Source organism: Jatropha curcas, chromosome 2 (assembly GCF_041381405.1).
Source record: "Jatropha curcas cultivar XTBG-Jc1 chromosome 2, XTBG_Jcur_1.0, whole genome shotgun sequence".
In the NCBI taxonomy this organism is placed as follows: domain Eukaryota; kingdom Viridiplantae; phylum Streptophyta; class Magnoliopsida; order Malpighiales; family Euphorbiaceae; genus Jatropha; species Jatropha curcas.
The window spans coordinates 25,227,124-25,241,008 of NC_143152.1; the positions used below are offsets into that span (position 1 = coordinate 25,227,124).

At 32.4% G+C, this 13,885-nt stretch overlaps 3 protein-coding genes across 6 annotated transcripts; 1 reads left to right on the forward strand and 2 right to left on the reverse strand.

The window, feature by feature from the left end:
- The first annotated feature begins 2,817 nt into the window (after positions 1-2,817).
- LOC105636307 (GRAS family transcription factor) lies at positions 2,818-6,794 on the forward strand. Of its 2 annotated transcripts, none has more exons than XM_089718103.1 (3): positions 2,818-3,181; positions 3,536-5,797; positions 5,888-6,794. In XM_089718103.1, exon 2 carries the CDS (start codon positions 3,539-3,541, stop codon positions 5,708-5,710), a length of 2,172 nt encoding a protein of 723 aa, XP_089574229.1. In that variant the 5' UTR covers positions 2,818-3,181; positions 3,536-3,538; the 3' UTR covers positions 5,711-5,797; positions 5,888-6,794. The 2 variants fall into 2 exon arrangements, with proteins under 2 accessions (XP_089574229.1, XP_089574228.1); XM_089718102.1 differs by having other exon boundaries at positions 3,536-5,795; positions 5,919-6,794.
- A 362-nt stretch (positions 6,795-7,156) lies between these two features.
- LOC149498463 (membrane protein insertion efficiency factor) lies at positions 7,157-8,617 on the reverse strand. 3 transcript variants are annotated; one of them, XR_016319640.1, is made up of 5 exons: positions 8,318-8,616; positions 8,177-8,236; positions 7,956-8,096; positions 7,542-7,864; positions 7,157-7,415 (listed from the first exon to the last, which is right to left on the reverse strand). XR_016319640.1 is itself a non-coding variant. In XM_089718105.1 (5 exons), exons 1-4 carry the CDS (start codon positions 8,532-8,534, stop codon positions 7,794-7,796), a joined length of 489 nt encoding a protein of 162 aa, XP_089574231.1. In that variant the 5' UTR covers positions 8,535-8,617; the 3' UTR covers positions 7,157-7,415; positions 7,779-7,793. The 3 variants fall into 3 exon arrangements, 2 of the variants coding, with proteins under 2 accessions (XP_089574231.1, XP_089574230.1); XM_089718105.1 differs by having other exon boundaries at positions 7,779-7,864; positions 8,318-8,617; XM_089718104.1 differs by lacking the exon at positions 7,157-7,415 and having other exon boundaries at positions 7,429-7,864.
- A 680-nt stretch (positions 8,618-9,297) lies between these two features.
- On the reverse strand, positions 9,298-12,299 carry LOC105636309 (NAD(P)-binding Rossmann-fold superfamily protein). Its single transcript, XM_089718378.1, has 7 exons — positions 11,908-12,299; positions 10,722-10,993; positions 10,598-10,634; positions 10,396-10,493; positions 10,140-10,201; positions 9,659-9,782; positions 9,298-9,525 (listed from the first exon to the last, which is right to left on the reverse strand). Exons 1-7 carry the CDS (start codon positions 12,161-12,163, stop codon positions 9,406-9,408), a joined length of 969 nt encoding a protein of 322 aa, XP_089574504.1. The 5' UTR covers positions 12,164-12,299; the 3' UTR covers positions 9,298-9,405.
- Positions 12,300-13,885: the final 1,586 nt, after the last annotated feature.

Consider the following 13,885-nt stretch of genomic DNA (forward strand, 5'->3'; position numbering starts at 1 on the left):
TTGGTTTGTTATTTTGTCTCAAAATATAAGTCATTTTATGTATTTCAAGAAGTAATAAATTATATTTTTCTAATATTACCCTTGTTTACACTAAATACAATAAATATTTCACAAGCAACTATTAGTTTTGAGATAAATGATAATTTGGTCAAATCATCATTGAGTTTGTTATAATCTAAGAAAATTAATTGCTTCTTTAATCCTTTTGCAAAAATATTAAATGATTTATATTTTGAGACCGATGGAGTATTTATTTGTGCAGGTGCATCGGGTTAGAGAAAGAAAAGAGAAGAAAAAAGTAAGGCGAGAGGAAGAAGATGAAATAAAAAAGATTATATTGTGTAGGGGTCGGTACGAGTGAGATAAAGTAATTGTGTAAATGAGCATTAGTGTGCGTGAGTTGAAAAAAAAATAAATGTCACTTGTAAAAATTACTTTATAAAATTTTCAGTTTAGTCCTTTTATGTGTGAAATTTATAGTTTAATCCTCATTTGTAAAAGCTATTTCCAATTGATACCACATTTCTTTGAATTAAAAGATTTATCTACAATAATTATAATAATTGTATAAGATTACAATATTATATTAAACTATGATTAATAATTTGCAAGTATTAATAATTTCTTTTGTTTTAAATAATAAAATAATAAAATAAAGAAATTCAAATAATAATAATAAAATAAAGAAAAAATAATGAAATTTAATACTATTGTCAAATAAAATAGTAAAAGCATGTCATCCACTTATATCCGCGGCTCTATTTTTTAAAATCTATGACAACCCCTGAAATAAAAAATATAAATAAGATAAATACATAAATAAAAGAAAAGAAAAAGACCAAATTTCTGAAGGTAGTATATTTAGTAAATCGTGATGAATATAATTAGCTAGTGTGTTTTAAAGTCTACAAATAAAATGGCAAGTTAATGGAGACGAAGACAATTATGAAATACTCCATAATGTAAATATATAAATGCTAACTAATAAATATTAACTTAATTAAATAATTCATAAATAATCCATAAGCAATTTTTCAATGTTTAATCGCGTGTGTGTATATATAAAATTAGAAATTCAATTTCCTAACTTGCTAGAAAGAAAATATAGGCTCTATAAAAAAATTAAAATTCATTATTTAATTACAAGTTGCAACATCTACTGATCTACTCTGGTTTTTAGAATGATCAACTCCATGGATCTTTTGTAATTTTTAAATTCCATAACATAGTTTTAGAGCCTATTTGAAATAAATGAATTCCACAAAATTTTGTATTTAGAATAAAAAAATACAAATTTAAATTCTACGACTTGAATTCTACAGAATTAGGTATCCCTAACTCAAATTCTACTAAAATTAATGGAATTTGTAAATAAATTCCACAAGAGAAACCATTAAAATGTTTATTGACAAAATTAGTCTCCACTATAAACTCAATTATTTTTACTTTTTGTTTATTTTCCTTGAAAAATTCCAAACAATAATAACGTATTTTTTTTAAAAGTTCAATAATACTGTTAGTTCATATTTTTACTTTTTTTTTTTTTTTAAATTTCAAACCAGTAATAATGTTTTGTTTTTTCTTTGTTAAGTCTAGTAATAACGATATTACTAGGAAACTATAAAAGCTAAGTATCACGATTATTTTTAAATGCAATTAAAAACAATAGTAACATTTTTAATGTTGGTTAGCTTAAGCTCAAGTATAAAAATTATGTAGTTTTGATCGTTAAAGGTTAATTATTAATAACTATACTAATATTATTAGTTATTAGAAAGATAATAATTATAATATTATGTTACAAAAAAAGTAGACATGTAATTAGAAACATTATAAATTATAAATTTTACTAAAATACTGTAATTAAAATACTATTAGAATAGTAATATATATATCAAAATTCGTAAAGTGAAAGATGACTATAGAGCTTTTTATTCACAACACATATTCATAATTTATAAGTTATAATATAAAAGAAATGAATGTATAAATTACAAATTCAGTTAAATTTAAATTTTTCTAAAATATTAAATCCATTATCTATTAATGACGAGTAATTCAAAGTCTCGTATCATTTTAATATCTATTAATTAAATAGTAATATAATTTAGTTTAAATTAAAATATATATCTAAAAATTAAAAATATATTTATTAATTGATTTTTAAATTCAGTTCTAGTTCAAGTTAGGTCCATTGTGGTTTCAATTCAGTTCCAATTTAATTCTTAGCAAGAATTAGAACTAGAATTCACACGAAAATCTTCCGACTCCACTTCCTAATTTTTGTTATTATAAAATGGTTATTTTTCAATTTTGGTTTGATTTTTTTTATTCGGTTTGATTCCATAGAAACCATGCACAGCCTCTAGCTACAATCCAAACCAATTGGTCAACCTTAAACTTGTCCGACAACGATGAGGTTTAAAATCGAAACAAAATTTGGTCTTTCCCAATGTTAGGCCCACCAATTTCGTCTCCCTTGTAATTGCTATATATGTAATTGCGTTCCCAATTTGGGGGGTTGCTTTTTAATTTAAAAATCCTACTAAAAATCGAAAATCTCAAATTAATTACAATTTAACCCAAAATTGCCTCTGCTAGTCAACCGAAGAATCCCCCACCAATCTCTTTTTCATTTTGTCGTCACTTTAACGGCTCTTTATTATTCGTTTGGAGATTATATATTATTTATATACATGTCAAGTTGCCAACTAAGACCACGTCACGTGTGCTCCCACATTCGAACCTCACTTTTCCAGGGTCATTCGGTAATTGTGTCTGTTTAAGAGAAAAGAACAAGTAAAGAGCAACACTGACTGACGGAGATAGTTCGTCCTCGTGCACGCAAAAAGGCCTAATTGGAAATGCCACATCAGACAAAATGTTCTTGAGATTTACACGTGGCTACTTTTAATACGGTAAACAGAACAGTCCGCCGTGTCTTAATTTACCGAAAGACAAACACTCACCGTTGGTCTCCGATGATGTGGACGGCTTAGAAATGGGCTGGGACTGATCGACGGCTGCGTTTCTCTTAATTGAGTTGAGAAGACTTACTTTCCTTCTTTTTCGTTTTTTATTTTTTTATTTTCCTTGCACTTTCTCTACATCTCTCCCCTGCCTCTTTCTCTGTGTCTCTCTTTCTCTGTATCTATATTTGTAAAGCTGGGGTGTTGAGAAGGTATGCTTTGGCTTAACCTTTTTATTCATTGTAGCTTTATCAGTTCATATGTTGATTGAAACTATAAATACTTAGCAGTTGACTTTTATGGTATCTCCATAAGTTTTTTTTTGCAATTTTGTTCAAGTTGTAGTCTAGAATCTGTTGTTTCTTAAGAATTATTGAAGGTATTTATTCAGAATACTTGAAAAATGAAAACTTGTTTAGACATTGAGCTGTTTTTGAGAAGCAGTTGATTCATTGAGGAAATTTTGGGTATTTACTTCTGAGTTTTTTCTTCTTTTTTTTTTTTTTTTTCCTTTTCTTTTCCTTTTCTTTTTTTTTTTTTTTTTTTTTTTTTTTTTTTGGTTATAGATTATGGACCCCAGCTTTAGAGGATTTGCTAGTTCATTGAATGGAATAAAATTGGGAAATAGAACTGTATCTATTATTCCTGACAAGAGATTTGAAAATAGCTTTGTAGAACATAAGTTTGAAGAGTTGCCTTACCTTCCACCTGATCCAAACCCAAGTAATGTAGCCCCACATTCTAATTTGATTTATGAAGAAGAGTCTCCAGAAGATTGTGATTTTTCAGATACAGTTTTGAAATATATAAATCAGATTCTTATGGAAGAAGATATGGAGGATAAGACTTGTATGCTTCAAGATTCTTTAGATCTTCAAGCTGCTGAGAAGTCTTTTTATGAGGTTTTAGGGAAAAGGTACCCTCCTTCGCCGGAGCCAAATCCAAATGAGAGTTTTATCAGTAATTGTAGTAATTATTTAGAAGACAATGCTTGTATTCAGAATCAGAGGTATAATAGTCCCTTCAAACCACCCAATTTTCGTGTATCTAGTCTATCCCAATCATCTTACAGCTCTACTAATAGTGTAACTACTACCATGGATGGACCGGTAGATTCTCCAAGTAGTACATTTCGAATCCCTGATTGGAATAATGAGAGTCAATCAATTTCACAGTTCATGAAAGGGGTTGAGGAGGCTAGTAAGTTTCTTCCTAATGGTGATGACTTGTTTCGCAATATTGAGGTCAATGGGTTTTTATGTAAAGAGCCAAAGTTAAGGAGTAGTGAGGTTATGATTAAGGAGAGGAGGAAGGATGAAGGAGAGTGCTCATCTGGTTTGCCAAGGGTAAGGAAGAATCCTTATGGGGAGGATGGAGATATAGAAGAAGGGAGGAGTAGCAAGCAACCGGCTGTTTATACTGAATCCAACATGGAACCTCATGTGTTTGATAGAATGTTGCTTTATAGTGCTGGGGAAGGTTGGGAAGATTTCAAGGATCTTTGTGAGGCATTGAAGAATGCAACAATAAAAAATGATCTGAACGTGCAATCAAAGGGATCAAGTGGTGGAAAGGGTCGACGTAAGAAAACTACTGGCAGAAAGGAAGTGGTGGATTTGAGGACCCTTTTGATTAATTGTGCGCAAGCTGTGGCAGCTGATGATCGTAGGAATGCAAATGAATTGCTAAAGCAGGTTAGGCAACACTCTTCTCCGTTTGGAGATGGGAATCAGAGATTGGCTCATTGCTTTGCTGATGCTCTTGAGGCACGCCTGGCAGGTACTGGTAGCCAGATTTACAAAGGCTTTCTTAGCAAGAAAACATCGACTGCTGATGTCTTGAAAGCTTACCATCTTTATCTTGCTGCATGCCCTTTCAGAAAGCTCTCTAATTTTGTCTCTAACAAGACGATAAAAAATCTATCAGCAAATTCAATGAGGCTCCATATCATAGATTTCGGTATCCTGTATGGTTTCCAATGGCCGACTCTTATTCAGCGGCTTTCATGGAGATCTGGTGGACCACCAAATGTTCGGATTACTGGAATAGATTTTCCCCAACCTGGTTTTCGACCAGCAGAGAGAGTTGAAGAAACAGGGCGTCGCTTGGCAACTTATGCTAAGAAGTTTAACGTGCCGTTTGAGTACAATGCTATAGCAAAAAAATGGGAAACCATAAAACTTGAGGATCTCAAGATTGACAGAGAAGAAGTCATCATTGTTACCTGTTTTTATCGGGCTAGGAACTTACTTGATGAAACAGTGGTGGTACACAGTCCCAAAGATATTGTTCTTGGTTTAGTAAAGAAGATTAATCCTGATATTTTCATTCACGGAATTACAAATGGGGCTTACAATGCTCCATTCTTTGTTACAAGGTTCCGAGAAGCTCTATTTCAATTCTCTTCATTGTTTGATATGCTTGACACTATTGTGCCCCGTGAGGATAAGCAAAGGATGTTGATTGAGAAAGAAGTCTTTGGCAGGGAGGCATTAAATGTTGTCGCTTGTGAAGGTTGGGAGAGGGTGGAGAGGCCGGAAACATACAAACAATGGCAGGCTCGTTCCTTGAATGCTGGGTTTGTGCAGTTGTCTTTTGACAAAGAGATTGTCAGGCAAGCAACTGATAAAGTGAGGAAGCTTTACCACAAAGATTTCCTAATTGATGAGGATGGCCAGTGGCTGCTGCTAGGATGGAAGGGTCGGATTCTTAATAGCCTCTCTGTCTGGAGACCTATGTAGAAATCCTGAATGCACACGTATCTATATTTACAGTTTACTACCACTCAGCTTTAGGCGTTCTGACATAGACAATTTAGAACCAAAGGTGTTGCTGTTATACCATTTTATCTTTCCTATTCTATCTCTTCTTATTGTATTCATCATACAAATGTATTAATCTCTTCTGCTGACTGACAGGCATTATTTTTGATGGTCGACTGATGTACAGATGGTCACAAACTACCATATCTAGGGTAAATGAAGGCTAACCAGTTTAATTCTTGAAGAATTCCAGAATGAGGACGTGCATATTTCTCAGATATATATTGTTATTGACTGAGGTTTCAAAATTGGTAATTCTTAACCCATTTTACCTTCGATTTAAAGTGCACATAATCATGTTCCTAATTTATCAAATTCCCATCATGCCACAATGCACAATGTTGACATTTTAAAGTGGAGGAGAACTGAAAGTGGACCTTTTACTTTTGAGTTCGTGATTCTCCAGAGTTATCTTTTGATTATCCTGTCTGCAACTTTACTATCTTACACAATTGGGCATATAAAGCACACCTTTAAGCCCCACAATATATATATATATATATATATATATATATATATTAGTAGAGAGGCAAATGAATTTCCCAAATTTTGCATCTCTAGAGCCTTGCTGTCCGTGACTGCTTTTGCTGTTTTGATGCAATCAAGGAGGGCTAATGTTGGCGAAGATAATTTTTCTAGTTCCTTGACCAAAATGGTCCCTATAAGTATAACCACAAATCACTGCGTAACCTTATTTTGGGGGACCTTTGATACTCACACATCATTGGAATTAGCTAATGGGTTGAGGACCTTTGGCTAGGATGTTGGCAGGTACGAGATTGTACTTGTGCCGGTTTTTTCTTACAGATATTTACAACTTTTTTGGTCAGTTGTTTGAATTTGTATTTTCTTTTTTACCGCTCTGTAAATGATTTTGAACGCTGTTGTTGATGGCAGCTTGCGTTTTGATGTTCTAAACTTTCAAGTTTATAATTGTGAACTTGAATGGAGCCAATGCCTAATATTTTTTGCATTTGTAATCAATTGTTTTTGTTGTTTGCAATTTGTTTGTTGTGTTAATAAAAAATTAGACTTTGTATGTATTGATTCGAACCTGATTTTTCTAAAATAGATTCCGATTTTATAAATGTGAATCTCTGATATTTAACATGGTTTGATATTATGCATCGTCACAAAATTCATCATCGAGTTTCATTTTACCATTTCATTTCAATCTGTCGATTTTGGTGACAGTTAAGTTGAATTGGTTCTATTATAAGTTTCTGGAACTCTCTACTATAATAGAATGTGCTTGATGAGTTATAAAGAGTTGGGCCACCAGGCAGATTTAGTTATTGTTGGGCCATCGTTATAAATAGTTCCTTCACAAAAATTCGTGTTTAACTCATGACATTAAAAGAGACATTACAAGAGAAACCAAACCGATGATCTTGATATTCTTTTTTTTTTTTTTTAGTGGGAATAAGAAAAAAGTATATTATACATTTTTATGCATCAGTAGCATTCAAGAGGGATTGCAATTATTGATTTTACTGGGACTTTTTTTTAGATGCAGCATACATCATCCAGAGCAACAAAGTAATTTTCTTCTTGTACTTTTGAGTTTCATTGTTTATCTTCACTCCAGTAGGTATTGGAGGGTGAGCTCTTGCCAATCTCTTTTCTGCACATAGGAGTAAGGGAAAAACTATCTAAGAATTTCAAAACCAAGTTGTTAAAACAATTACAAAAGACAGGTGAAATATAGACGAGCAAGAAATACTCCTACACTCATTTTTATATATAATACCTATTTCATACAAAAGTTCATTAAGTGCAGCTTTTGCAGATGTTTTCGTAAAGAACATCCCATTCTCTTCAGCAAATTGATTGCCCTTAAGTAAGATGTCTGAGTGAAAAAATCTCTACTAAGAACACTCATCACTTGAGAGCTTCACGCGGTGCGAAAAAGATTAAGTTCAGTCAAATGAGTGGCAGACACCAGTAGTTTAGCACCAAAAAAAGCAAAAGAAAGCCATAAAAGAACCTTTTTTTTTTTTTTTTATAGTTCTTCTAATTCCTCAGGTGGAATTTTCTCATCAAACCATCGTGGAGGATCGAATCCAGACCCACCTAAAAATTAATTATACAACAAAATTAAAATAAGGCAAAAAAGGAAATTGAAAGAAGAAACAATTGAAAAGAAGAAGGCAAGTATTATTACCAAGAGGATTACATCGACAAAGACGCCAAGCGGTCAAGATGGTGCCTTTTACGACACCGTATTTCTTGTAAGCTATCATCGAATACTCACTACACGTCGGAACATATCTGCAGCTTTTCGGTAACAGCGGCGAGATTTCCCCTGCTTGATCAATTATATTCGGTTTGTTTTTGTAATAAAAATAATTTCAAATAAAACAATTAACACACTGAAAAACTTACTTTTGTAGAACTTGAGCATCGACAGTGCAGTTTTAACTCCCAAATTGTTCACTTCTTCATCTGATTGAGAAATAGAATTCCTAAATTATAATTTCAGTTTCATGTTTGGTATTTGATTTTACAGAGAGAGAAGAAAAGTACCTTGTTGATTGTTTTGATGCGAGTCCGCATCCAATTTATTGACGATGCAACGGTAATGTCTTGCGCTTAGGGTTTTTTTAGAAAGTTTAAAGCTGCAGCTATGGCTTACAGGTTTAGAGGAAGATTTCAGAGAATTGGAACCAGTGGTTTGAAATTGAGGTATAATCGACATGACACATACTGATTTGTAGCTGTTTAAGGAGAAGACCGACGCCATTTCCTCACCTGCGTTTTTTTCCACTCTGAGGACTGCCTTGGCATTGGTTTAAACTTTGAACAGTATTGCTCGCTTCACCGATTACTAAATTTTAAAAAAAAAATGACGGCTTTACTGAAAGAATAGTGATTGGTCCAATTATCTGATGATTCTGAAATATTATTTTATTAATTACCGATACGAAATTATTTATTAATCATTATTTTATACAAATAATTTATGATCTATAATTAATAATTGATTATATAAAAAATATTATATAAATAAATAATTACATATCTTCATATATTTTGATAATAATTTATTACGTATAATTATTGGATTTTATTTATAGATATATCATATATTAATGCAATATAAGAATATAAATAAATAATTATTGTCTTGATATTTGATATCTTAATACTTGCGAAGGTTATTCTCTTAATATTTGATTTAAGCATTAAGTATGGTATCGGAGTGGTTGGAGGTAAAGTCTTCTCCATCCCTTGTTTTCCAGGTTTCTAGATTTGGTTATAATCTAAAAAATAATATATTAGCTAGTTGAATTGTAATAATGAACAAAATAAAGACTTAACATTAACACTAAGCAAACGAAAAACTTGGGAACACCGAGCAAACAAAGACTTCAAATTGACAGTGCTCAACTTTACAGATGCCTCAAATCATGCACATCAATATGCATCGCTGAGCAAGCCGACAAACATAAGCGTCTCAAGAACTTGTGGACATTACAGCTACTTTGCTTGACCCTCTAATCGTATTGTTTACCCAGGGATCAACGGGTGAAGTTAAACTGAAAGTGAATATAATGTTCTCAAGTAAAACACAGGAATACAGTATGATACGGACTGGACATCACAACCCAGAATCAGAACCGGGTAGTAACTTGGGAAAAGAGAGCCTTAAAATCTTTGGTTGGAGTGCCTGTTCCCTCTGGCTTCGAGGCCAAGTCAAATGCCTTGAATTTTGCTTCCTCAAATTGTAATGCCTGGTCAAGAGAGAAGGGAAAAAAATATAAATGTAAATGAATACACAATTGAAACAAGGAACAGCAAAAGGATCCATCCAACGCAATTCCCAGTAAAATTACATGTTCCAGCTGCAAATGCCTTAACTAGTACCTGAATGCAGACTTCTGCAACATCAGCCCTAGCAATAGTTCTTGTCTCTGTCTGAAGTAGCTCGTCATCTTTCCCAACAATTAACTCTCGGATCCCTCCATCTTTGTCTTGCAGGCCACCAGCCCTAATTCATCCAAAAAGGCGCTCATGTCAATAGGAAAGCTGCATAAAAGATTAGGAACAACAAGAATGGCAAAGGAAACAACCAATAACACAGGAAAATATATTGGAGGTTGTGGAGAAATTTTATAATGTGTCAGACTACACTGTTTTGGATTTCAAATGAAATTCAAGAATCAACGTGCATATTGTTCTCTCCCCCATTGACTTGATACAAAAATTTTGTTTATACAAACACACACACATATAAAATTCCAACTTAGTGACCTTATCGTAAATGGCGTATATAGAGGGCATCATACACCAACTTTTGAAATGGGAAAGCTACTGAGAAAGCAGAAATGAGCAGCAAAATGTCTACCTTATAATTGTGTATGGAATGCCAGAGTCCGCGAGATACTGTTCAGCCTTTCTCTTCCAAACCTAAAACAAAATGGAGATAACAAATTTAGCCTCTCAATGGAATAAAGTAAATTGATTAAAATAAAATAAAGAAGAAGTCCTACTAAAAAATGAAGAACAAATTAGTTCTCACAAACAGAGGGCTTTGCAGCTACAATAAAAGGGTAACAAGGAAGTAATTATTTCTTGAAGTAGCATATAGAAGGATCACGGACCAATATATTTCCATTGCCCAAACTGTTCAGGGGATGATTAGGGTTTGTTCCACCCATAGATCCAACCAACACAATTTGCTTCACCCCTGCAGCCTTAGCTGTTCAAATGGATACATATAATTCAGGAAAAAAAAATGGAAAAAAGAAGATGTAATTAAGACAATTCAAAACTAAATCACTGAACAAGGAAATGGATCCTCACCAGCATCTATTTGATTTTTCTGACCAATCCAATCAACCTAAGATGGAAAAGTCTTGTATCAAATAATAAGAAAGAGAAATATATGAAGTAACAGGAATTGATGCTAGCCAAATGTAAGGATTACCTGCTCAGGATATGCTCCATCTTCAAAACAAAACTCAGGCCTTTCACCTTTAGATGGATCAAACCCAGGTTTCATCTTTGGCACCGCACTCGTAAGAATTATGAGAGCATCAATTCCTTGGATAGCAGGATTGATGCTTTCTGGTTGCCTTATATCCCCAACAAATACATCCTCTGCTCCACCAATTTTTTCTTTGCTTTCTTGAGTTCTGACCAAGCCTCTTGCAACATACTGGTCAGATCTCTCCTTTAATTTCTTATAAACTATTGACCCTGCCATAGTTGGGCCATCATATCATGTTAATAAAAGGACAGACAACAAAACCATCTTTTTGATTGAAAACAGGTCGAGGAAGTCGTGAAGATATGTTCTCTCCCTTTGGCTTAGTAGTGAAAGCAAAATACTTGAGCAACAAAAAAAAAAAAAAAAAAAAATATATATATATATATATATATATATATATAAACACTCAAATCAAAGCCTCTCAGGCCCCCGACTGATTCTACCATAGCTTCATCTGCAAAGAATTCTCGATGTGAAAACACAATTGTTTGATATAGATGAATTCTACAAAATTTTGTGAATTCATTTGAATTTCATGTTTTAATATTCATTATAAATGAAAATTTCATTTTGCTCGTACAAACTCTGAGCACTATCATAGAGCAATTAAAAAACCCTAGCAAATAGGATTGAATGAGCCAATTTCCCAGTACCGATAATTTACATCGCAGCAGAAACCAAACATCCATTAATTGGTTTGGCATAGTGGAAAATCAATGCCAAAAATGAGGATTTTTTAAATCACCCATAAATGTGAAAGATCATATCAGGTTTTTTAAATCAGAAATCACAAAAGGGAATAACTTTCTCTTTAAATAATATAATAATAGGCACTGATAGTCTAGCCACAAATTCTATGCAAGGCAAATGTTTAAAAAACCCATCAATACAACATCAAGACAAAACCCCATAGACCCAAATAAATTACCATACTAAAATGTAAAAAACCCCAATTGGCACATCTTAAAACTAATACAACAGGGCTGAAAAATTACCAGAAAATTCAATTAAGGATAAGCAATAGCCAATCCTTATCCTCTCTGTATCTACGCATATCTTAGCAACCAAAAAGAGAATACAAAAGAGAAACAAAGTGAACCATAGAAACAAAGAGAGAGAATACCGGTTCTGCCACCAGCTCCAGTGACAAGAACAGTGCTTGCACGCGAATCCGCCATTGACGCTGAAACTACTTGCAATCTCCTAAAACCCTTTCTTTGAAATGATAAAGAGAATGATGAAGAAAAAGAGCTAAACGAGAGACAGGAAGATTCTGGAAGTCTAGTTACGGAAATACTAGTAGGTGAGGTTATGGACGGTGCCACGCAAGCGTATTTACGATAAGAGAATGCCAATGGTACACGTGTTGCAGTGGCCATTGGTGCAGGATAGTTAGTTAGATGGTTTCAGTTGAAATAGATTCCATCTGATCGCCGGCGAGACTAAGGTTTAAATGCGCTTTCCGTGATTACCTCTCTTAGCCGTAGAAGGAGGCTACGGCTGTTCACCGTGGATTTTTCTTATCCATATAGGCTTCCTTGTTAAAAAAAGAGAGAGCGAATAAAATATCAAAAGAATGTAACTTTTTTTTTTACTCGTAAAATTAGAATCGGCTAAATATGTAAATTTACCTATATCTGAAAAAGCCTCGCGGCAACCTAATTTACAAAGGTTATATTATGCTACTAAACTTATAAATTTTAATAATATTATATATTTTTTTATATTAACAATAATAAATTTTTTTAATATTTTTAATTTTATATGCAATATATATACTTAACGTGTGGTTATTATAATTTTTACAACAATAATTTCTTACATCTTCAATTATTTAATAAGTGTTTAATTAATTAAAAATTTACAAGTTAAAATATTAAATAGAAAAATTTCATAAATTAAAATGTTGAATGGATGAAAATAAAAATTAAGAGTGCGGCAAGTTTTTTTTTTCTTTATAAAATATAGGAGTATATTTATGCATTTAATCAATTAAAATCTCTCTGTGTTAAAGAGAAAAAATTACATGATTTAATGCAAATTTTATTTTTCTCCAAGTAGAAAATAATTATAAAAAAAAATTAACAATTCATTTTTTTTCTTTTTATTTTACATTTTTTTTCCTTTTTAATGCTCTTATATTCTTTTTCTTTTTTATTTTTATGTAAAAAATTATTATTTTCTTTTTTTGATTTTTATGTAAAAAATTATTATTTTATCCCTCTATCATATCTTATAATATCATTCATAGAATTTTGACTATGTCCGACTTGAGTACTACAAGACCTATTTAGGGGCGACTCTCCTAACATAACAATTTTCATATTTAATACTTTAACTTAAAACTTTTAGTTGAGAGGAAAGAGTCTCGATCACTTCATCCCCACCAACGTTGGTATTAATTTATAGAAATTTGTTATTGCTTAGAATTCTTTACAAGAATAAATATTTAGGATTAAATTCTACACTTTTAACTTTGTTGTTATGTTCTTGCGTTATTGGTTGGTATACAACTTATTTCAGTGATTCTTGCTTAATGAATAAAGATTGTAAGTTACACACAAAGAACAAGCACTTCTTACTTCCTTTTCTTTCAAGTTTGTCTTTGTATGTCCCTATTTTTATTTTAACAGTACCAGTTTCAGAGCCATGGAGAGTGAGAATGTGCATTAAGAGAGATAAACACATCGAGTTGGGTGAAACACATAATACCCTAATGGCGGTAAATGGAAATGAATTGAACATTATTCAGTCCGTCATTCCTATCTTCACTGGGAAAAGTTATGATTTTTGAAGCATCAAAATAAACATCTTGTGGAGAACAGGCATGACGATCCTGATGAAGATAACAAGTTAAGAGAGAATAAAAAAGGTTTCAGAAATCAGAGTTAAGTTATATAATAAGATTAACCAGTTAATTGAAATTCAAATCACTAATTTAGCCAGTTTACGTTTTCACTAATTAAAAAAAAAATTTTAATTATCTGATCCTGATGAATTTTGAGAATCAGTTAGGCCCGTTAAAACAAAGCCCACAGATATTATTGCACTGGAGCTCCGTTCAACTGATTCAAACAAATTTAAACTAAAACTTGGGCTTG

What these genes read in the sequence shown, in the direction of transcription:
- LOC105636309 (XM_089718378.1), bottom strand. Translation starts at nt 12,163, where the DNA reads ATGGCCACTGCAACACGTGTACCATTGGCATTCTCTTATCGTAAATAC. An exon ending in GAAAAATCAAATAGATGCTG is followed by an intron (nt 10,494 to 10,597) that starts GTGAGGATCCAT and finishes CCATTTGAACAG; the next exon opens with CTAAGGCTGCAGGGGTGAAG. An exon ending in TGGGCAATGGAAATATATTG is followed by an intron (nt 10,202 to 10,395) that starts GTCCGTGATCCT and finishes ATTTTGTTTTAG; the next exon opens with GTTTGGAAGAGAAAGGCTGA.
- LOC105636307 (XM_089718103.1), top strand. Translation starts at nt 3,539, where the DNA reads ATGGACCCCAGCTTTAGAGGATTTGCTAGTTCATTGAATGGAATAAAA.
- LOC149498463 (XM_089718105.1), bottom strand. Translation starts at nt 8,534, where the DNA reads ATGGCGTCGGTCTTCTCCTTAAACAGCTACAAATCAGTATGTGTCATG. An exon ending in GCATCAAAACAATCAACAAG is followed by an intron (nt 8,237 to 8,317) that starts GTACTTTTCTTC and finishes TTTCTCAATCAG; the next exon opens with ATGAAGAAGTGAACAATTTG. An exon ending in GATGCTCAAGTTCTACAAAA is followed by an intron (nt 8,097 to 8,176) that starts GTAAGTTTTTCA and finishes TTGATCAAGCAG; the next exon opens with GGGAAATCTCGCCGCTGTTA.